This window comes from Mesoplodon densirostris, chromosome 10 (assembly GCF_025265405.1).
Source record: "Mesoplodon densirostris isolate mMesDen1 chromosome 10, mMesDen1 primary haplotype, whole genome shotgun sequence".
Taxonomy (NCBI): domain Eukaryota; kingdom Metazoa; phylum Chordata; class Mammalia; order Artiodactyla; family Ziphiidae; genus Mesoplodon; species Mesoplodon densirostris.
The window spans coordinates 35,492,839-35,515,668 of NC_082670.1; the positions used below are offsets into that span (position 1 = coordinate 35,492,839).

General features: G+C 56.6%; 2 protein-coding genes across 2 annotated transcripts; both read left to right on the forward strand.

The window, feature by feature from the left end:
* Positions 1-1,427: 1,427 nt before the first annotated feature.
* On the forward strand, positions 1,428-7,860 carry KCNK16 (potassium two pore domain channel subfamily K member 16). The gene is made up of 5 exons (XM_060111006.1): positions 1,428-1,640; positions 5,052-5,166; positions 6,192-6,358; positions 7,166-7,331; positions 7,643-7,860. The coding sequence occupies exons 1-5, from the start codon at positions 1,428-1,430 to the stop codon at positions 7,858-7,860; spliced, it is 879 nt and encodes a 292-aa protein (XP_059966989.1).
* A 1,858-nt stretch (positions 7,861-9,718) lies between these two features.
* On the forward strand, positions 9,719-21,809 carry KCNK17 (potassium two pore domain channel subfamily K member 17). The gene is made up of 5 exons (XM_060110777.1): positions 9,719-9,991; positions 13,141-13,255; positions 16,047-16,207; positions 16,676-16,850; positions 21,502-21,809. Exons 1-5 carry the CDS (start codon positions 9,719-9,721, stop codon positions 21,807-21,809), a joined length of 1,032 nt encoding a protein of 343 aa, XP_059966760.1.
* Positions 21,810-22,830: the final 1,021 nt, after the last annotated feature.

Sequence of the window (22,830 nt, forward strand, 5' to 3'; positions counted from 1 at the left end):
TTCTGGAGGTTCCTCAAAAAGTTAAACGTAGAGTGGCCATGTCACCCAACAATTCCATTCCTAAGTACGTACAGGGGAGAAATGAAAACATACAGCCCCGCAAAAAAAAAAACCACAAAAAACAAAAAACTTGTACATGAACATATATAGCAGTATTATTCAGAGGAGCCAAATATCTATCAACTGATAAATGGATATGTGAAATGTTGGTACATCCGTGCAATGAAATATTATTCAGCCATAAAGAATGAAGTAATGATACTTGCTACACTGTGGATGAACTTTAAAAACATTATGCTAATTGAAGAAGCCAGACACAAAAGGCCGCGTATTATATGATTGAATTTATATGAAATGTCCAGACTAGGGAAATCCAGAGACAGCAAGTTAAAGGTTGCCAGAGGTCAAGGGGGGCAGGATGGGCAAATAGAGGTGACAGATAAAGGGTACAAGGTTTCTCTCTGAGGTGATAAAAATGTTCCAAAATTGATGGTGGAGATGGTTGCAGGACTCTGAATATACTTGAACAGAAAAACTATTCAATTGTATACTTTAACTGTGTGAATGGTAGTATGTGAATTACATCTCAGAAAAGCTGTTGCAAATACACACACACAATTGAAGAACAGAAAGAGGAAAACACCCTCGATTCCACCCCCCAGATCCAACCACCGTTAACACCCCAGGGCCAGGAGGTACTTTTAGCTTCTTTTTACTCCCACGATTATCTCACCAACATAGCCTCCCAAGCTAACCTGCTAAAGATTTTAAGCAAGGAAAATTTTCAGCAAAAGCTCTAAAGCAAGTGCATCCAATTGATTAGGAGCATCAACCCTCAGACTTCCTGATCCAGACTGTCACTTGTATGTTTGCTTTGCCCCAATTTGTTACCCAGTTCCCTCATCCCCAGGTTCCCCCAGTAGGCGGGTCCATCCTTCTAGCTCCACTTCATAGCCAAGGCAACTGAGTACAAGGTTTATTCACACCCATTCTGATTTCTTCCCAGCACCTAAGCCTGGGGGCTTGAAGCTATCATGGGTAAGAAGCTGGGGGCTGCCAAGGGGCCCTGGGCAGAGTGAAGGGGGGCATCTGATTTGGCTCCAAAGCGCCCATCAAACTTGGAGGCAGAAGGTGAGACACGGTGGCCTCAGGAGGACCATTAGGTCTCTGAAGGGGTCCCTGCCCCTGACTTGCTGCTCTCCATGGAAAAAAAAAAAAAAGGCTGGGCGGGGGGTGGCAGGACTGTTTGCACTCACGGTACTTAGTGCAGCCAAGCTGAGCTGCACTGTTCAAACAGACTCCCCAGCCTCTGGACACCTGTGCCGAGGAGGGCGAGGCAGACAGGAGGCTGGGCACAGGTCCCCGGGCGCTTCCCACCTCTGAACCCACAGCCAGCCCCACGGCCCTGGCAGAGTCCTGGGCACGCCATGCCCCGCACCAGGCTCTGCAGCTGCTGGGGCGGCCAGGTGCTGCCCCTGCTGCTGGCCTATGTCTGCTACCTGCTGCTCGGCGCCACCATCTTCCAGCTGCTGGAGAAACAGGCGGAGGCTCAGTCCAGGGACCAGTTTCAGTTCGAGAAGCTGCGCTTCTTGGAGAACTACACCTGCCTGGACCAGCAGGCCGTGGAGCAGTTTGTGCAGGTGAAGGGAAGATGCTGGTGTGGGCTGGTGGGCAGAAGAGGGGTCTCGTTGCAGGTCCAGAGCCATCACTTATGGCTGAGGCCCTGTTTGGAAGCAGAGTGTGGTGGGAACAGAGAGCCAGATGAGACCTAGTGCCGGATTCTGGCCCTAGATCTACAACCGGATTGCTGTGTGACATTGGGCAAGTCACTTAACCTCTCTGGTCCTCTTCTAGGAGAGAAGGATAATCTTATATGCTGCAGACATTTGACAGCTGATTAAAAGCGCTTTCTAAGCTGCCACTTGCTGCATAAACGTGAACTGTGTGTCAGTGCTATCAACGCTGCACACATTTCTGCCCCGCACACCCTACAGCTTCCCCTTCCCCGACTCCGGGGCTGCTGCACCCTCTGCCCTCTCCCCCGCTCACACCCCTGTGCTGACCACACTTGAGCTGGAGACACAGATAAAGGTCAGGAGCAGCCGCCACGTCTGCCGTGGAGCCAGGCTTGATGAACAGCAACGGGGGTGACTGAGCTACGGCGCCCCCCGGGCCTCTCTCTGGTGGCAGAGTGGGTCACCCATGCTCGGGCCCCTCTGTACAAACTCTGGGGCCCCAGCACCCTCTCTCCCAGAAACCAGGCAAAACCAGGGTGTTGTGAGGGGAAGGTGAATGCACTGGAGACCAGGGGGTTGAGTGCTCCCACCCACCGCAAAGGAACTAGCCAGCTGCAGAATCATCACAATAGCTGGCGTGTATTGAGTATTTACGACGTGCCCAAAACAGCAGGGAGCAGGGTCATCACGTTGGGGTCAGACCAGTCCTGATCCATCACGGGCGGCCCAGTGTTTTACATGTGTTTCCTCATAATTACAGCACCTATCTCTACCACTGTCTCCAGTTTGTAGGTGGGAACTGGGGAACAGAGAGGTCGAGTACGTTGGCCAAAGCTACACAGTTAGTGATAAAGGCAGATTTCGCACCCAAGCTTGGCTGCTCTTCAACACAAAAATTAGCATAAGTGCAGGGGGCAGGATACCGCCTAGAGCAGCAGTTCTCAAAGTGTGGTCCCTGGACCAGCAGCATCAGGACCATCTGGGAACTGGTTACAAATGCCACCGATCACTCCCCACTGCAGACTTACTGAATCAGGAACTCAGGGGTGGGGGCAACAGGCTGTGTGTTAACAAGCCCTTCAGGTCACACTGATGCCCCCTGAAGATGGAGAACAGCTGGCCTAGGAGATGAGAGGTGGGCTGGCCTAGGAGAAGAGAGAACACTCCGGAGCTGTGAGAGGCCTGTCCAGGCCCTTTCTCCCAGGAAATGAGGCTTCCGGCCTCTGGCTTCACTTCCTTGCTCTCCAGCAGCACAGGGCTGGGACCACAGCACCCCTATCGGGGCTGAGAAGGATTCAGGAGCCTCCCAAGACCCCGGGGTAAAAGGCAGAGGCCCTGGAGGCCCTGGAGGCCCTGGAGGCCCTGGACCCACCTCCACACTCAGCCCCAGGTTAGAGGTGAAACCCAGGAGCCAGAGAGCGGCGGAAGGATTCATAGCTGGGGCCTAATTAGAGACACAGGCTGGACTGCAGCCCCGAGGGAGGTGCCACTGATTAACAACCCCCAGGCCTCCCCAGAGGTCCTCAGCCCCCTTGGGAGGGACCCTCACTTGCCAGGGTATGTCTAGCTGAGAGGCAGAAGAATGCTAGGATAAGATTCCCAGAGGGGAATTCCCTGTCGGTCCAGTGGTTAGGACATGCGCTTCCACTTCAGCGAGCATGGGTTCCATCCTGGACCAGGGAACCAGGGAACTAAGATCTCGCAAGCCGCGCGGCGTGGACAAAAAAAGGAAAAAAAAAGAAAGATTACCAAAGAACACAGATTACAGTTGCCCCTCGGTATCTGCGCGGGATTGCTTCCTGGAGCCCCGTGGATGCTCAAGTACCTGACAGCCAGCCCGCTGTATCCACAGATGTGAACCTCACAGGTGTGGACCCCATGGATATGGAGGGCCAGCTGTACTGTTCAGATGACAAGAAGGAAAAAAGCTATTAACAGTAGTAAAAATAGTATTGAAGCCTGACACCATGAGGAAACAAGGCCTTGCCCAAGGTCCCGGGGCTCGCGTCTGCCTTTCTCACCATGCGCAGATTCTTAGAGAAGAATGGATGGTCCACATTGGGCGCCCCACACCCAGGGCCCTCGCCGACATCACAGCCCCTCCTGGGCAGAATGGAGACCCTCAGGCTGGAGTACGGGACAGCTGGGTCTAGGGCAAGTGCTGCTCCCATGTGCGAGGGTCTCTGGGGAACGGGTGTGTTCTGGAATGTTCAGTCCTGGCCTCTCTGGGTGTGTGGGAAAGAGAGGGAGGCCGATGTTCACATGGGAAGAGGCCAGTTCTGCCAAAGTGAGGAGAAGCAGACAGCCTGTGTCAGGACATCCAGACTGGCCTGGCCCTCAGGGGCCATCCCACCCCGGCAGAGTTCACTCACCCAGCCAGTGGGGAAACGGTTCCCACAGGAACTGGAGGCTGGAGCTTTCCCTCCCCCACTGCCTCCTTCCTGCCTTTAGGGCTCTACCAGGTGGTGAGTCTGCACTGCTGCCCTGGGACAATTCACAGTGACAGGGGAGGAGGATGGGGAACAGATGGGCGAGGGAGTCCAGCCCACCTCCAAGAGGGCTGGGCCCGGGGACAGAGGGGCTTAGGCTTGAGCCTGTGGGGTTCTGGTTCTGTAAACAGCAGCATGCACACACATGCCACATACAGCACCCATGCACACGCCACATGTATACAACACACCATACATATACACCACCAACACACACACACACACACACACACACACACACACACATACACACACACAGAGGACCTTTGCCCTGGCCTCTGATGGAATTTCTCAGGCAGGCCTGGGCTGGGACTCACTAGGGGGCAGCAAAGAGCAAGGCTGACAGCTCACCTGGAAGCTCAGAGAGCGCCGGGTACTCTGTCCGGAATCATCAGCTCCATGGGAGGGCAGCCCCATGGCTTTCCCGTGGTCCCGAACCTCAAGTTCCCAAGTAAGCCCTTCCAGGAACATCCAACTTGAAATTTTCCCATTGTTCTGACCACCCATGGAGTCTCACCCTCTTGGCTGTAGGTGGCATCTCCCACCTGCACCCCACTCTGTAAGCACCCTCTGCCTCCTTAGGCCCCTTCCCCTCCACCAGCCACACTGATAGCCCATCTCACTCAGCCCTGGCCAGTGGAGCAGGCAGTGAGTTTGGACTTCAGTGACCTTGGGCAAGTCAGCCACTCTGAGCCTTAGTTTCCTCTTCCATGAAATGGGAATGTGAGTAAGAACATCACCAGGTGAGACAACACGGAAGCACCCTGCAGAGAGCTTGGCCACCAGCCGGTGCCAATCCTCCCACCCCATGCCGCCCCCCAAACAGGTCATCATGGAAGCCTGGGTGAAGGGCGTGAACCCCAAAGGCAACTCCACCAACCCCAGCAACTGGGACTTCGGCAGCAGTTTCTTCTTCGCAGGCACGGTCGTCACCACCATAGGTAAAGGGTCAGGGTGGAGAAGGGCACCCCCAATGCCCCTGCTGAAGTTTGGGTTCCCCAAAAGCAGGTGCTGAGACTAGGATGTGGTTTATCTAGGAGACGATTCCGGGAAGCAGGACAAGTGGGAAACTGAGACAGGAAAAGGCAATGAAATGTGTAATAATGAGCAGGGGACTGGTTAGGGCGACTGGGTTCACCAGTGCTGGAGACCCTCTGAGAAGCTAAGGAGAGCCCTGCCAGGGGAGAGGAAGCAGGCGTATTTATCTACCAACTCCTGCCCCTGCTGGTTGAGGGCTGATCCCGGATGTATTAATTTTCTGATATTTTGGACCTGCCCAAAGGTCTCTCAGGTAGAGAGAAACAGGGACTTGGCGTAGGGAGTCCTCTGCGTGTACTGTCCACCCAGCTGCAGGTGCTGTCCCGGTGTTCCAAGGGGACAGGGCATGGTCAAGCATCTGCTCTATCCCCTCAGCCAGAAAAACCACACCACCTCCCACAAGGAAACCCCAGACCCCACTAACCCTGGTCTCCATATCCATTCAATTAAGTCCAGTTCCACACACCTTCCTTGAACTCAGGTGACATTCAAAGCAGATAGAGTGGAGGTAGGAGAGTATGAACTTGGATCAGACCCAAGCTTGGCTCTCAAGGATCTTCTGAACAACTGAAGAAGGATAAGATAAGCACACCAAAAACAAGAGCACAGGGCAAAGTAGAATATTAGATAAGAATGACACAAAGCACTGTGGGAGATCACACCTAGTAGGGAGGAAGAGAGTGGCAGTCAGGAGGGCTTCCTGGAGGCAGTGTCTTTGGAGATGGGCCTTCAAAGACAAGCAGGATTCTTACAAATAGAGATCATTCTAGAAGAGGTTGAGAAGGGGTGTTCACGGGAACAGAGGGGTTTCGCCTCACCACGCCCCGACCCCCAGTGGTGGTGGGAAACCAACCTCTGCCCGAGTCTGTCAGGGAGGCAGTTCTGAACTCTTCCTTCCCCATATTTGCACACCCTCCTCCCCCTGCAGGGTACGGGAACCTGGCGCCCAGCACGGAGGCAGGCCAGGTCTTCTGTGTCTTCTACGCTCTGGTGGGCATCCCACTTAACGTGGTCTTCCTCAACCACCTGGGCACAGGGCTGCATGCCCACCTGACCACACTGGAGAGGTGGGAGGACCAGCCCAGGCGCTCCCAGGTAGGACCCCTCCCTCCCCACAGCCCCACTGGGACAGAGTCTGTTGCAGGTGGAGTCCTCCAGAAGCTGACACTGAGACAAGAGTTTGGCTAGCGTGGTATTAGGGGTCAACACCTATGGAAGGAAAGCACTGGGCAGAAGGAGAAATTAAATTGTGTTGCAGGCTGGACAAAGCCTTGATCCACCCCTTGAGGAGCTCGGTGCCGGCCGCCCCAGATGTCCCGCAGTGGGCGCTGACGTGGCCAGGACTCTGCCCTGGCCTCAGTCAGGCACTGGGCCAGACTGAAATACACCCTGAGGGAGCTTCCAGCTGGAGGCCACCTGCCAGTGGCTTGGCAAGGTCTTCTTTGAAGGGGGATCTATCTAGGCAGCACAGAACTCCAAAATCAAACTCCACGCCACCCTGAACACCACCAGTACCCACCTGTCATCTGGCCCCGTGCAAAGCTAGGCACGCTAAGAAAGCAGGGGTGCAGAGGAATCTGGGACAGTTCAATGACCATCCTCCGTCCCAGATCTGAGTTCCCTGGGGGCCTGTACATGTGGACCCCACACCTGAAGGAGTCTCCAACTTGACCCACCGACACAATCCCTCTGAGCGAATCTTTCCCTGGCCTGGGCAAGATAACACACACAGAGATACAACCCCCATCCCAGAGGTCTGCAGGGCAGGACAGGGCAGGGACCTGGCTATGGCCCAGCCCACTTCCTAATTTGCCCCAGAACCCCCCACCCCCACCCCCACCCCCGCAATTTACAATCCTGGGTCTTCCAAGTGGACTCAGAGACAGACTCCTCCCCTTCCAGCTACTGCAGACCCTGGGCCTGGCCTTGTTCCTGGTCCTGGGGACACTGCTCGTTCTCATCTTCCCGCCCATGGTCTTCAGCCACGTGGAGGGCTGGAGCTTCAGCGAGGGCTTCTACTTCGCCTTCATCACCCTCAGCACCATCGGCTTCGGGGACTATGTCGTCGGTGAGAAACAGGCAGTCACAGATCTCGGGGTGGGGGCCATTGGGGTTCAGGGGATGGGGAGATGTCCGCAGGGGGTAATTACTGAGGACCAGAGAGCCCCTGGTTATTCAGGGAGACAAATACTTTGTGAGGCTGCTGTGAATTCTCACAACATCCTCAGAAATTGCTGGTCTAGGACCCATCACCCTTTCCCCCAGGGACCTCCACTGCTGATCCTTGTTATTGGGAGGCTGGTGGGAGCCCCTATGGAACTTGGGGGATGGCTGTGCCCTCAGACCTCTGGCATTTATCATGTCCCCCTTCCCTGCCAGGCACGGACCCCAGCAAGCATTACATCTCTGTGTACCGGAGCCTGGCAGCCATCTGGATCCTCCTGGGCCTGGCATGGCTGGCACTGGTCCTCCCACTGGGCCCCCTGCTTCTGCACAGGTGCTCTCAGCTCTGGCTGCTCAGCAGAGGCCTCAAGGAAAGGGGAGCCCCCGAGACTAATGGGCTCCCTAGACCTCAGAAGATTCCCATCTCTGCATGAGGCCCCCCAGTAGCCACAGAAGCCCCTCCCAGCATTCCCAGTCACCCCATATGCCCCCTGGATTTCCTGCCACACCTCCTCCTCTGCCAACCCACTCACTTCCCAGCCAGAGCTGGTCTCGGGGGCTCTCCGGACAGAGGAAGGAGACAGGAGCGTCCAAGAAAGTAATAGAAAGGAGAAGTAGAGACAGGATGGGAGACAGATGTGTGCGGTGCAAGATGTGCACAGTTGTCCCAGAGCCCCTCCCTCAAAAGTGACCCGAAAAAGTTGAATTTAGACATGGATCAATGTGGCCAAATCTCCATCGCCCTCCCTGCGTCCTCCTCCCAGGAGACCTTATTCAGGACAGCAAACACAGGGCGACTTTATTTGTGCCTCATTTGATACGTGCACGGTGTGCTGTCAGGCCCCCACTGTGTGTCAGGCACTGGGCCAGGCTCTGGGGCAACAACAGTGGATGTTCCTGCCCTCCAGATGGAAGGACTAGACAAGCAGAGAGGCAACCCTGACCCAGTGGCCAAAACCCCATGATGAGGGGCAGACCTGGGTATGACGAGCGCCCATGGGACCAGCTGGCAGGGAGGGTCGAGGATGGGAGAGGGCCAGGCAGGGACTTTGGAGCCATCTTCATGCAAATAGGATGCCTGCCCTCAGGAAGCTGCCAGCCGGAGGGGTAGGCAAGCTGCCTCTAAGCCTGCCAGTTCCCCTTGCCTACAGGTCCAGAGTTGTCCCTGAACAAGGCTTGGGCACGCTTGGGTGTCCCACCCACTTTCCTGGGCAAGGCCTCCTTTGAACCCCTCAGGGCACACCTTGACCTCATCACCCCTTCTGGGCTCTTAAGAGCCTTTCCAAACACTCCCTGGGAAAACACCAGCCAGCTGATCCCAGGAGATTTCCAGGAAATGACCTGCGTGGAGGCCCAGCATCCCTTGGGAATACCCTGTGCAGCCTGGCCTCGCTCCTGCCAGACTGTGACATCTCTGGTCAGAAGGAAAGGAGAGATTTACACCAGTCCATCTCAAGGCCCAGCTTCACCAAGGACTGCAAACCTCTCTCAGCAAGACAGACCCTTAAGTGGCTGGGGACCTCTGGACAGGACTGAGGCAAGGCTGTGAAGCAGAGGAGGCTCCGATGGGACACCTAGGGAAGGATCTACAGCAGCAAGAGACCCAGGTTACACCCAGGACTTCCTAAGACAGAGGAGAGGCCTGAGAAACTGAGAACCCCCAGGACTCTTTACACACAACCCCCCGGACCCTTCCTCCAACCTGGGTGGAGAAGGGAGTGAGGGGGCCTCTTCAGAAGCAGGGAATGGACAAGTCCACTGGTCAAGGCCCCTCTTGCCTCCCAAGTTCATGGGCAAGTGGTGATTGGCTGGAGCCCCTCATCTTCGGGCACATAAAGGAAAGGATGGTGATGGGAGAGACCCAGGGAGGACCCGACAGGCAGCAAGTCTGTGGCAATAGTCCCAGGGCCCCAGGACAATAAACTTCGCTTGCACTTTCTCTTCACCCTGCGTGCGGTCTGCAAGAGTCCCTCCCACCGTTTGCTACAGGACGCTGGGAGGCTCTGGGCCCCTTCTCTCCCAGCGCCTGCGGTCACCCAGCAGCCCTCCCCTTCTGCCAGAGCTAGGCCTGCCTGGGGGTGGGCACTCCACACACATTCAAGGCGGGGCCAGATGCCCACAGCTGGGCCCCATTTTGTCCCTGGGATTGGATCCCGGTGGGGGTGGGGCAGGGCTGTCCCATTCCCCAGCATGCCTCCTCTGCTGAGAAAACTGGGCACAGGCAGGCGTTGGCTAGAGAAGGGACCAGCCCAGTTCCTTCCTAGCCCTTCCTTTCCGCCTCAGTCTTGGTCCATGGCTCCCGGCTCCGGCCTCCCTGCCTCTCCCGCTGAGTGCAGGCGGAGAGCACGGGAGGCGCCCGAGGGCAGGGTCTGGGGCTGCGCGATGCCGGGCACAGTGCTCCTGCTGCTTGCCTACCTGACTTACCTGGCACTGGGCAGCGGCGTGTTCTGGCTGCTGGAGAGCCCCACGGCGCACGATTCCAGCAAGAGATTCCAGCAAGACAAGTGGGCACTGCTGCGGAACTTCACCTGTCTGGATGACCCGGCGCTGGACTCGCTGATCCGGGTCAGGGGCGAGCGGGGCGGCCCGGGCGCGTGGTGGGGCGTACGGGGGTGGCTGGCGCAGCGGAGCGCGGGGTGCACAGGCATGCGGCGAGAGGGCACGCACCGGCTCCGGTCAGGGCAAAGCCGGGAGCACTTCTCCAAAAGAAAGTGGAGGGCACAGACGCGGGGACGACCGGAGGCGCGCGTTGCCGAGTAGGGACCCCAGAACTGGGCTGGACCCCGATGGAAAGAGCCCAGCTCCGGCGAGAGCAACGCTCAGCGCGGCGCCCTGAGTCGCCGGTTCGGGGCGAGAGGGCGTGACCCTCCCTGTCCAGAGAGTTGTGTGGCGCACACACCCGAATCTGAGGACGAGGACGAAAAGGGGCGCGCTAACGGGGTCCAGAGCTGGCGGGCGGGGCCGACCGGGTACGGGCGGCGTAGGGACAGAGCGCGCTGGCCGGCTTGGGAGGTGGCAGGAGGGGTCGACCCGGGACCGCGCGGCGCTGTGGCGACGTCGGACCGCGGGCCAAGGGCGAAAAGGCACCCTTGGCCCCTTCCACCGGAGACCCAGGTGCAAAGCTGAGAACTGGGGGCGAGGACGGCAGAGAGCGCTGGGCGTTGTCTAAGGATGAGCAAGCACGACAGCACCACCGTTGGACTCTGGAAGGAAAGGGGTGCAGGGCGCGCTTGTTTCCCACCCACACCCCCGCACCGTGGCTAAGCGGAATGGGGCCAAGGTGCATGTGCCAGGGTCCGGGGACTCGAAATGCGCAGACCCGGGTCCGAGAGAAAGAGCACAGCAGACACAGGGGCGTTCCGCGGCTGAACCCGGTTTTCTCCGAGTCTTAGGGCTGGGGGTTGGGGGGCGGTGGATGCGCCACCCCAACCGCGGAGGCCCGGAGGGGCTGGAGGGGGCTGCGGGTGGGAGGATGCAGAGGTCACAGAGGACAGAGACTGCTGAGGGGGGCGGGGAGACCCATCGGGGCCCGGGGAGGAGGGCAGGCAGGAGAGGGTTCTTCCTGGCAGGGCCTCACAGATGGACAGAGGTCTCCTTCAACTCTGGGCAGGCGACGAGGGACCCGGCGCTGCTTGGATTTGGCGGAAGCATCAACGTCCCGGACCGTGGCTTGGTCAGCGGGTGCAGACAGCTGCGCCCCTAGCCCGACGTCCCCACCCTGCAGTCCCGGTGCCTCCTCTGGCGAGGAGGGCAAGGCCTGTGTGCCAGAGTCACCAACCCAAAGCTAGTCCCCAGAAGGTAGCAGGGAAGTGTGTCGGGTGGGAAGGGACCGGGGCACTGGATTGGAGGTAGAGTCCTGAGCCCTGGGACTGGGCCGCTGTGGCCGGGCCTGGAGCTGGACAGGGAAAGGACTATCTCTGTTAAGAATCTGATGTGACACCTCCACCCCCTACATCTCAACTTCTGCAAATACAGCCCGACTGCCTAGTCCTGGGGGCTGTGTGACACGCCCCTTGAAAAGGTGGTGAACTTCAATTACCAGCAGCCTGGGCCCAAGGAACGTGACAATGAAGGCAACGGGAATGACAGTAAATGCTTCTGTGTGGCACTTACTGTGTGTCAGGCACTGTTCCTACTGTATTAACTCGGTTCATCCCCACCTACCTCACAGGTAGGTGCCATTATTATCATCCCCATTTTACAGATGGAGAAACTGAGGCTCAGAGAGGTTAAATACAAATGCACAGGTTCATAGCCAGGGCACTGGGGTTGTCAAGCATGAGTACTGCCTCAGTACAGATCTGTGTAGGTGGGTGTTTCCCAAGGATCCCTGGGGGGCTCTCATCTCTTCCTCTCCACGCCCTCCTGCTCCACCCCCACCTCACCTCTTTCCTCAACCCCCTGTGGATTCAACCATCCCCAAGAATAGGGATGTGGTATCTCCAACCCAGATCTACCCCCTGAGTGCAGACATGTAAGTGCAACTTCCTGCGGCCCTCAAATTCCCACAGGGTCAAGAGCAAGCAGTTCTCCTCCCAGCCCTGTTCCTCCACCTGTTCTAAATCTCTGTCCTTGGCCTCACCTCCACACACCTTCACAGAGTTCTTAGATGCTTCTCTCACTACCCACACCAAATAAGGCCAGAGCCCTGGGCTTCTGAGTATCTTCTCTCTGTGCCTCCTGGACCACTCTGTGCCAGGATGCAGCCCAGGCCCTCTCCATCACTCACCCCTGCAGGACTCTCTCCCCTTCCCATCTGCCAGCATCTTCTATGCTGCCAGTTGCCACAGAGCACACATACCTGAGCTTGCCTCCCCTTTGCTCAGTGACCGTGGGAGAGGCCTGCCACTCCATCCCTGGCATGGCAGAGCCAAGCATGGCCTGGCTGCCAGCTACCTGTCAGTCTCCCTATTCTACATCCCAGGCCCAGTCCTCCCTCCCAGCCTTTGCTCCTGTGGCCCCATTTACCTAAACGTCCTTCCACCAGGAACAGTCCTATACGACCCTCAAGGAAGGCCCAACTAAAACATCCCCCCCTCCATGAAGCCTTGTGCCCCTACCGCCATCAGAAGGCACACTTTCCCTATCTGTATTCCAGCAGCATTATATTTGTAGTAATGACCATGATAGCAACTGCTAACCTTTCCCATGTTCCATGTTCCACACTGTTCTAAGCCTTTACACCTAATACCTCATTTAACCCTCAACGACTCGATGAAGTGGGTGCGATTAGTACTCCCATTTTACGGAGAAGGGGACTGAGGAACAGAGAAGTTGGCTATCTTAGCCGGGATCATGCAGCTGTGCTGCCTGTGTGCCTAAAGCTGCATGGACTGCCCTGTATCAAAGTTAGTTAAGTTTTTGGCTCTGTCCTGCTGAAGACTGAGGTCATGTCTCCTTTATCTTCAGCTCCCCTAATACACCACATGCTGGGACAGACCAGGGCTTGTTGCAAGAACAGGAGTGAGCAGGGGAGAGAACAAATGGGCTTCCTCCAGCCAGTGAGATATCCTGGGCTGACCTGGGTTCTGGGGTGAAGAGAGGGGAAGGAGCTGTCCCCATGGTCCCTGCCCCTGGGGAGCCCCTCGTTGGAGGGAAAGAGCCTCCTAGCACCGGACAGGCTGGGATCATTGTCACGAGTGTGTGTGTGTGTGGGGGGTGCAGGGGCCCCATCGCCCCACAGAGCCTGGTGGTCACTACATCCTCTCCCCCAGGGCATCATCCGAGCCTACCAAAATGGGGACATCGTCCTTGACAACACCACCAGCATGGGGCGCTGGGAGTTTGTGGGCTCCTTCTTTTTCTCCGTGTCCACCATCACCACCATCGGTAAGAGCAGGATGGGGCCAGGGAGTGGGGGCTGGGGAGGGCGGCCTCCCCTGAGGGACAGGGCACCAGTTACTTTCGGAGGGGTTACTAGGGCCTCCTGGCTCTGAGCGTAAACAGATGCAGCAGCGTGGGCACCGCCAGGGAGCAGAACCTTGGGCTCACTGAAGATGTGCTGAATCGGCTTCTGCATTGCACCCAGGTCCCCAGGAGGTTTGTGAAATGCTGCTCTGGGGACTTCTGCCTCACACAGCCTTTCAGGGCCCCCCGGGTAACAATAAAGACGTTGCTGAGCACTGTAAGTGTCCTGGTCTGCTCAGCCAAGCCCACCCAGCACTCAGCCTGGGATAGGGAGTGGTGAAGGCGGAGGGGAGGTAATGGAAAGTTGGGGAGGAAGGAGGAGCAGAAATCCAAAAAGAGCCTTTTGACCCCCTTGTTCGCAGCCTTGGGGAAGGTGGTCCTTCCCACCTCTCCACAGCTCACTGAGGCACCCCCTCACCCCATCACCATCCTCTCCAACGCCTTTCCTCCCTCATGCACCTGGACCCCTGGGCTAGATCTCCCTCCCCCATCTCTAGGCCTCTCCTCAGGAAAGCAGAGGTGGAACTTGTCCTGGGTGGGTGCCTGGGGACTGTTGTTTGGGGAAGAAGAGTGGCTTAGATCCCTCCGGCTCTGACACCCAGGAAATAACTCCAGAGGGGCTGCCCCATCACCCTGCCTGGGCACCCTGCCTGGGTGCCCGGCCCGAGCGCCTGCATGACACCAGACTCACCACCAGGTGGCGGGCGGACATCACTGGTGGCTACCACCTCCAGCCAGCTCCACTCCCAGGAAACTCCCAGTCACTGTCCTCCCCAGAGTGGAGCCAGGCAGATGCACCCAGAGGACTCTCCCTGTGGCTTTAAATAATACTTCTTGGAAGCAGATCTCAGGCTGCCCGGGGGCTTGGGCAGTCCTCCACCTTGAAGCAAGCATGCTTGGGAGGCCCCTCAACTCCATGGGCCCTGTGCCCTGGAAGGTTGGGGCAGGATGGTGTTTATTCACCCTTAAACCCCTGGGTCTAGTACAAGGCCCGGCATGCAGTGGGTGCTCAACAAATGCTGACATAACAAATTCCAAATATACCCATTCTACCACCATTTATTGAGCTCCAGAGCAGGAGGGGATGTTGATGCACAGTCACTGTGGGCCATGTCTCCCAGATGTGCAGGGGTCTCTCATCTCTGAACCCCACACCTCCTACACCCTCTGCCCTGGGCCCGTGACTTTGGCCCACCTAATTCAGAGTTTCGCAGCCTCTCTCTTCCCAGCTCTACCATTCCCAATGTGGACTTTGTCCCTGTCTCTTCTCTCCACTCAGTGCTGCCCTAAAGCTGTCTGGGCCGGCTCTGAGGGGAAGGAGGGCTGGGGAAGGGGTCTCCACCTTACCCCACACACCTGGTCTGTGTACCAGGCCCTGTAAGGAGCACTTTAAATTTTTTTTTTTTTTTTTTTTTTTTTGCGGTACGCGGGCCTCTCACTGTTGTGGCCTCTCCCGTCGTGGAGCACAGGCTCCAGATGCGCAGGCTCAGCGGCCATGGCTCACGGGCCCAGCCACTTCGCGGCATGTGGGATCCTCCCGGACAGGGGCACGAACCCGTGTCCCCTGCATCGGCAGGCGGACTCTCAACCACTGCGCCACCAGGGAAGCCCCAAGAAGCACTTTTATACTTGAGATCTCATTTTGTCCATATGGTCCAACCTCCAAGGATAAGGCTCCTTCTTCTCCTCACGGATGAGGAAGCTGAGGCAAAGAATTTGCACAACTTCCTCAAGATCATGTAGCTAGTAAGCCACAGGGTTGGAGTTCAAAACCCAGCTGGGGGCCATCCTTGCCCTTTCCAACAGCACCTACCCTTAGGGTGGGAATTCTAAACGGCAGGAAAAAAGAGCCATTCAGAGGTGGACAATAGGGAAGTTCATGATTCCGATTCCGACCACACACACACTCACACGGACACACACACACACACACACACACGGAGAAAATGCAGAGAAAGGAGGGGGAGAGGGGAGATGGGAGACCGGTACATGTGGAACAATTCACAAGGGAAGGAAGGGGTCCTGAGAGGCGCAGCAGCAGGCTGCCTCTTTGGCACCCCTGTTACCCTGGGACCAGCACCCTGGGAGGGCTGTACTTTCCAAGCCCTAGAATGAAACAGGGTCTGACAGGCACACAGATACTTCTGGGCCAGCAGGATGGGCCTGAGCCCTGAAATCATTTATCATCTATAAAACCCATCACCAACTTGCTCATGTATTCACTCAGCTACCCATCCATTCATTCAACAAAAAGACTGAGTACCTAGTATGGTCCAGAGAGTTCTAGGTGCTGGAGATACAGTGATGAGCAAAGCTGGCAAGTCCCTGCTGCCCATGGGGGGCTGATATCCCACTGTGAGGGAACGCATGAGAAACTAACAGATCTATCCTGAAGGAAGTGGCTGGAGGCTCTGCAGGCTCCCACACCCCTCTCCCGCATCCCTCTGCCCACCCAGAGAGGGAGGAAACGAAGTGAGGACAGACGGGGTTCTCACCCTTCCGTGGTGTGTACTCATGCACACAGCACCCCCTAGAGATTCGGTTTTCCAATCTGTCAATCTGGGCATAATCTGCATTGGGAAGGGTGGCTGAGGCTGGACTGAGGGAGCACAGGAAGGCCATGATACATACCAGCTGCCATGTCCGTAGCGGGTTAGGAACGGGGGCCCCTGAAGATGGAAAGGCCTCCTGAAGTGTCCCCCTCTGGCCTCAGGCTATGGCAACCTGAGCCCCCGCACGATGGGCGCCCGCCTCTTCTGCATCTTCTTTGCTCTCGTGGGGATTCCGCTCAACCTCGTGGTGCTCAACCGACTGGGGTATCTCATGCAGCAGGGGGTGCACAGCTGCACCCGCAAGCTGGGGGTCACCTGGAAGGTGAGGGGGTTGCAGGGACAGGGGCGAAGGACGGGTCACTTCTAGAATGGGGGGCTGTGGTGGGAATCGGGGCCATGGATGGCCAGGTTGTCACTACCCGGAGGGAGAGTCTCTGGTAGAAAATGATGCCCGTGGTGGGTAAAAGGGTTCACTGATGGGAACAAGGGATCCTTCTGGGAATTGGGGTTACTGGTGGGAGTGTGGTGGGGTTGGGGTCACTGCCCAGAACGGGGGTCTTCAGTAATAAAGGGGCATCAGTGGGGAGACACAGTGGGACCTGGAGCTAGCCAAGGCCTTGTCCAGGAGCCTGGAGAACTCACACCAGGTGCAGAGGCCCCAAAGGCAGCCCCCTTCTTACAAGGGTAGCGCTCACCCTGCCGTCAGCTCGGTACCCCCCAGGCTGTCTGCCCCCGGCCCCTTGCCCTGAGCAGAGGCCTCATGGGGGCTGGGCGCTACATGCACCCTCAGGACCCGGCCAAGGCCCAGTGGCTGGTGGGCTCCAGCGCCCTCCTGTCCGGCCTCCTGCTTTTCCTGCTGCTGCCCCCGCTGCTTTTCTCCCACATGGAGGGCTGGAGCTACGTGGAGGGCTTCTACTTCTCCTTCATCACCCTCAGCACCGTGGGCTTCGGCGACTACGTGATCGGTGAGAACCCCCAGCGGGAGGCGGGAGGGACTCCCTCCACTCATCAGCCCATAGTCCGTGTCCCTGGGCACCTGCTGCATGCCAGGCCCTGTAAGGGTTTAGGGGCCCAAAGTCCAGAGGACACGGGCTTTGGCAGGTTCGATTTGCCTTTTGTGGTGTGATAGGGCTAAGGTCACCCAGCTAAAAAGTGACAACTGGAGTTTGAACCCTGTGCCTTAGGCTGTAAGCCACACTTGGGGCCATCCCGAAAAGCCTGAGAATTCCACAGGCTCACCTATTATTCTTAAAGCTCATCAGATTAAAGGGGGGCCCTGAGTTCTCTCCGCCATCCATCGTGGTCCCAGGGTCTCTCCTCCCCACTTCACCTCGCCCCACGAAATGCCCCTGGGTTCAGGGCCACGAAGCCCACATCACAGCCCAGGGGGTCTGGCAGGAGAGTCTGGGAGAATCAGAAAATCCCAGCCTCCCCTAACCCCCAAACAACTGGTCTCCAAACTTGGTCAGTAAGAAAGGGCTATGTGGTCCAGAGGGTCCAAGGTGGGGTTTAATCGGTGGTCATCCCCCAGCGTGGGCAAGTCAAGGGCCCCCGGAAGCGACTTGTCCTTGCATAAAAAAGCTGTGGCAGTTGCCCAGCAGGTGGCAACAGAGGGACATTCTGCGGGGCGCAGGGGTGGCTGGACCCCCAGCTCAGCCCCGTACCCCTTCACTCCCCGCCCCTAAAAGGGTCACCCAATGAGCAGCGGCCACTGGCCGCAAGGGGCTCTGTGCCCTCCTTCAGAAACAATCAGGACCCAGCCTGGAATATTGAAATGAGGTCCTACCAAAGTAACAAACAACTAGCGCATTAAGCAACCAAGCTTGATGATTGTCACCACGTTTTACTGAGGAGAAGGACGAAGCTCACAGAGGCCAAGGCGTTTGCCTGAGATGGCACAGCTAGTGGGGTACGGCTTCTGATCTGACTCCAGAACTCTTAACCCTTTCCAGATGGCCTCCCATATCCCCCCTCTGGGCCTCAGTGTTCCTGTCTATAAAATGAGGGGCTGGGCTAGGTGAGGGCTGAGACTCCTCAGTGCTTTCTGGCCTGTGTGCAAAGTCCCCTTCCCTAAACCTCTCCTTCCCCAGGGAGCAAAGCCCCTTGTCAAGGGTGTCATGCTGCCCCCTGCTGATATCCTCTGTCCTGGAAGGGAGGCTGTTGCTCTGGAAGAGAACCTTTGGGACAGTTTCCTCCAAGTGTGTCATGCTATCACTCCTACCCTCAGAGAGGAGGGATGTATCTGAGGAGAGCTGAGCCCACCGTCCCCAAGGGCCACATCTGCCCACCTCAGAGCTCGGAGGTTGAGGTTTGGATATGCCCTCTCCTCTCTGTGCCCACTGCCGTCTCCCTAGTCTAGGCAGGGCTGTTGCATATGGCTGGTTGTGCAGGTTGAGCACTGCACAACCCTAACGGGTTGCCGTTCACACAGAGCACGATGAGGATGGCACCCGTGGACTGGTACAGCCTCTGTCCTTGTCCTCCCTTGGCTCTTATGACCTTTAAAATGACAAGTGCTCTCATGTCACCTGCCCAGCTCCTCTGAAAACCTTCAGTGCTTTCCTGCAACAGCTGGCCCCCTCCACTGACTGCCCCCCGCCTTACCGCAGGGCTCAAAGGATGAAACTCAGGATGTGTCCCCAGTGTTAGTCCTAAACCCACAAGTCCTTGTTCTCTGAAGGTGCCCAGTGCAAGGAGGGTGGGAGGAGAAGAGGGAAGGGGACCCCCAACTGCAGTCTCTTTGTGCCCACAGATCACTAGGGCTCCTAAAAGTTGGTCCTAGATGGGAATAGCTGACAGCAGGCTCCCCTAGAAGCTTGCCTGGAGGAACCTTTGTGGGGTTACTGAGGACACAACTCTGTGAGTATGTCCAGAGGCCCCACACCCCCTGAGGGAAGGCAGGGCAGGGGGAGGAGGGGGCGGGCCTCTCTAGACATGGGCCACCTGGAAATGTGAGGCAAGGCCTCTGCCACCACCGGGGTTGGGGGGGCAGGGGGAGGGGGCGGCAGAGACATCCACACAGCTGCAGGCGTGAGGAGGGCTGATCAGGGTCCCTGCTACCCCGTGAGCCACCCCGTGGGGACTGGCAGGGCAAGGAGGCTGGTGTATGAGGCGCAGGGCCCCCAGAGTCCCCCTCCACCAAAAACTCTGACTGAGAAGGCCTGGTATGAACCTACGAGGGCCCTTTAAGTCCAGAGGGACTGCCGGGCAGCCCACTCCCACTGAGTGGCAACAGGCAGAACTGTCCCCTTCACCACATCTCCAGAGATGTGCTACTCACACTTTTCCCTCTGCAGCCATCTCAGTGTCTCGTGACAAGTGACCACACGTACCCTCACTTGCCGTCTGTAGATCACACAGCCCTGGGTTGAGGCTGTTATGGCTGGGCTGATCAGAAGAGTATTTCATGGTCGCCCACGTCCAGCGTAGAAGGGGAGAGCTCAGCGTGGAGAGGGAGGCAGGGTCTGGTCACATAGAGGGCCTCACAGGCCGAGTCACGGACTTTGGACTCTGTCCTAAGACTCAAGGAAAGCACTTATGGTTTTCAGAGGAGCTGGGCAGGTGACATGATAACACTTGTCATTTTTAAAGGTCATAAGAGTCAAGGGGGGGCCAAGGACAGAAGCTGGAACAGTCCATGGGTGCCATCCTCATCATGCTCTGTGAGAATGGCAACCATTTAGGGTTGTGCAGTGCCCAACCTGTACAACCAGCCCCCGACTGCCTCATCTACAGACCCAGAGATGGGAAGGAAGTTGATTAAGGCAGGCAAGCCAAGGACAGGTCTAGGATAGACTCCCAAGCCAAGGATCCTCATACACATATGTTCTAGGATCTTCCATAGCTCAGAGGGGACAACCCACCCTCACTTCTTCCCCATATCTCTCAGCCTTCCTTGTCCTCCAGGGATAGGATGAAACCCCTTTCTTGGATGGGAATGCTGAGGTCCACCACCTGGACTCTGGGCGTCCACTGTCCTGTGTCAGAAGCCACGGGGTGTGTTGTCTTCACAGTCGCTCCTCTTGGCCCCAGTGCCGTGGCCAGGACAGTCCCCAGGTCCCAGCCGCCTGCTCCTCCCTAGCTCACAGCCTCCGCTTCCCCCAATTGCATTTGCAATTCCGTTGAGCGCCTTGCCAGCTGCCAGGTCTCCTGCCACTTATGATTTTGGCTAAAAAAAAATGAAATAAGAGGGGAGAAGAACACCTCCTCCCCTCCGTTGCCAGAAGCAAGTGGAGCTGACGGGCAGCCGGGGCAGAGAACTGGCTCACGGCTGATCTCATTTGGGAGCGCCAGCGGAATGGTGGCCCTGTAACCCAATCAGCCTAATCCAATCCCAGCTCCTGCCAGGTGGTGATGTCAGGCCCAGGACTGTGGGCTCATCCCCGAGCTGGGGCCCAGGAGAGGGGCTCGGGCTGGGGAAGACAGGGAAAAGAGGTTGTGTTGGGACCAGCAGGACAGGATAGGGGGTGGACAGAGGGGTGGGTGGTACAGGGAGTTGAGACAGAAGACAATGTCAAGGAGATAAGAGGCCAGATCTCTGCCCTTTGAACAATCCTGATCTGATAAGATAGAGCCTCCAGCACAGAGGGAAGAACTAAGTGATGGCGTAGGCCCTTGATACAGCTTATCTAAGCCTCCATCCTTCCCCTTCCTCACTCATTCCTTATCCAGTCCTGACTGTTGGAGCACAGTGTGGAGATCCAAAGGCGAGGAAAGCAATCACCTGACTATAGGTCTTCCGTGCCAGGCACCACCCTGAGCACTTTATGATATGAACCCATATGATAGTCACAACAGTCCTAGAAGGTGGACACTCTTGTTGTCTCCATTTTATAGATGAGGAAGCTGAGGCCCGGAGAGGGTAAGTAACATACAGACTGTGGGAGACAGGGGCCCAGTCTAGTCTCTGGAGAGTAAAGTCTGAGCTGAGATCTGAAGGGAGAGGAAATGAAGAGCGTTCTGAGCTGAGAGGACAGCAAGTGCAAAGGCCCAGGGGCAGGAAAGATGATAGATGGAGAAATGGGGGAAAGACCAGAGTGACTAGAGCACAGCACTCAAGGGGGAGAGGCATGCAAAGCGAGGCTGGAGAAGCAGATGGAGGGCATTGGGATGAGAATGTAGGATGAGAATGTTCTTCCTAAAGCTCCTGGAAAGCTCCCTTCCTTCAGACATGAGAAAACCAAACACAAAAATAGGCCAACCACAGAGCAGGCATTAGAATCTCTTGGAGTGTTTGTCAAAACACAGATTGCTGGGCCCACCCCCAGAGTTTCTGATTCAGCAGGTCTGGAGTGGAATCCAGTCATTCACATTTTTCACAGACTCTCAGGGGATGCTGATGCTGCTGGTCCAGGGACCCCACTTTGGGGACCACTGGGACAGAGCACAGAGTCCTTCAGAAAGACAAAGAGGAATTTTAGCTTCCAAACCCTAGGAGTTAATCCAGGCAGGCTTCCTAGAATCCAAGGGAGGTGACCACAAGACCAGCAATCTCAACCCGGTCTGGACTTCCCACATTCTGCTCAGACACATCAAGCCATGTATGTCTGTTTCTGTTTTGGGAACATGGCCCTGACTTTCCCAGGCCTCTGTCCTCTGACCTTGCTTCTCCCCCAGGGATGAACCCCTCCCGGAATTACCCTCTGTGGTACAAGAACACAGTGTCTCTGTGGATCCTCTTTGGGATGGCATGGCTGGCCTTGATCATCAAACTGATCCTCTCCCTGCTGGAGGCTCCACGAGGAACGTATCCCTGCTACTGCCACAGCTCTAAGGGGAGCTTCAAGCCCCAAAGCTGGAGGCAGGGCCTGGATGGGGAGGCAGAGACCCACTCCCCACAGCCAGGCTGCTATCTGGAGGGACCTGTAATCATGAATCGCCCAGAACCCTCTGTTCAAGTCTCATGCTGTGAAAAGGACAGCTAGCTCTATTCTGTTTGTTCCACCTTCTTCTTCAGCAGCAAGATCCCTGATTTTAAGCTTGGCATAAGACCACCCAAACTAAAGTCTACATTTTTTGGTCTTCCCTTAAAGCTAAGTGCAGCTATATGATTAAATTTTGCCCAACAGGATACACAGAGAAGTATTCTGTGTGACTTATTGCGGATGTGACTTTCAGTGTGTGGGGGATGCTCCTCTTTACCATGTCCTTCTAGCTGGCTGCAATGCTGATACGGTGGCTGGAGCTCTGGCAGCCATGTTGCACCATGAGGTAGAGGTGATGTTTGAGATTGGTGACACAATAAGATAGAAAGAGCCTGGATTCCTGATGTTTGCAGAGCCACCATAACAAACTTGGACTGAATACCACCAGACTTATTTATGTAAGAGAGAAATAAATGTTGATCTTATTTAAAATGCTAATAATTGGGTTTTTCTGTCACTCATAACCAAATCTAATTCCAATTCCGGATGACACACGCACCAGAGACAAAGGCAGCTTCTGAGACTGAAGTATACATAAAGAGAAATCACTCCCTCCCCAGGTGAGTTTGCCCAGGACTGGTGGAGGGAACAGACTGAGGGCCGCACTGCAGGCCCCCACAACCCCAGAGACCTTCCAGGTAAACTCACTAAAGATTTGCTGATAACTCTCAAGGTTGATACAGCCAGCAGGCAGCTGGTCCCAGTTTGGCTGCTAAATTCTTGCTCTATCACTCACTCACACCACAGAAAAGCCCAGGACAGGCCAGTGGCCTCCTCCTGCCTCAACATGCTCCACTGCATTTGAAGGCTTCAACCACAGTTTGCAAAGCCAGGTAGGGTTTGCAGAGGTCACTTCTGTTTGCAGAGCATCTCGTCCTAAGCATTTCTGTCTCTCACTCAGGGCTGCCACAAAAGCAGCACAGAGCTGTGTGGTCCCCACCTCACCCAGGAACCCAAGCCCAGCCAGGAGCCCCTGGCAGTACCAGCCAGCACCCACAGATCACCTGGGGCAGTTGGGTTC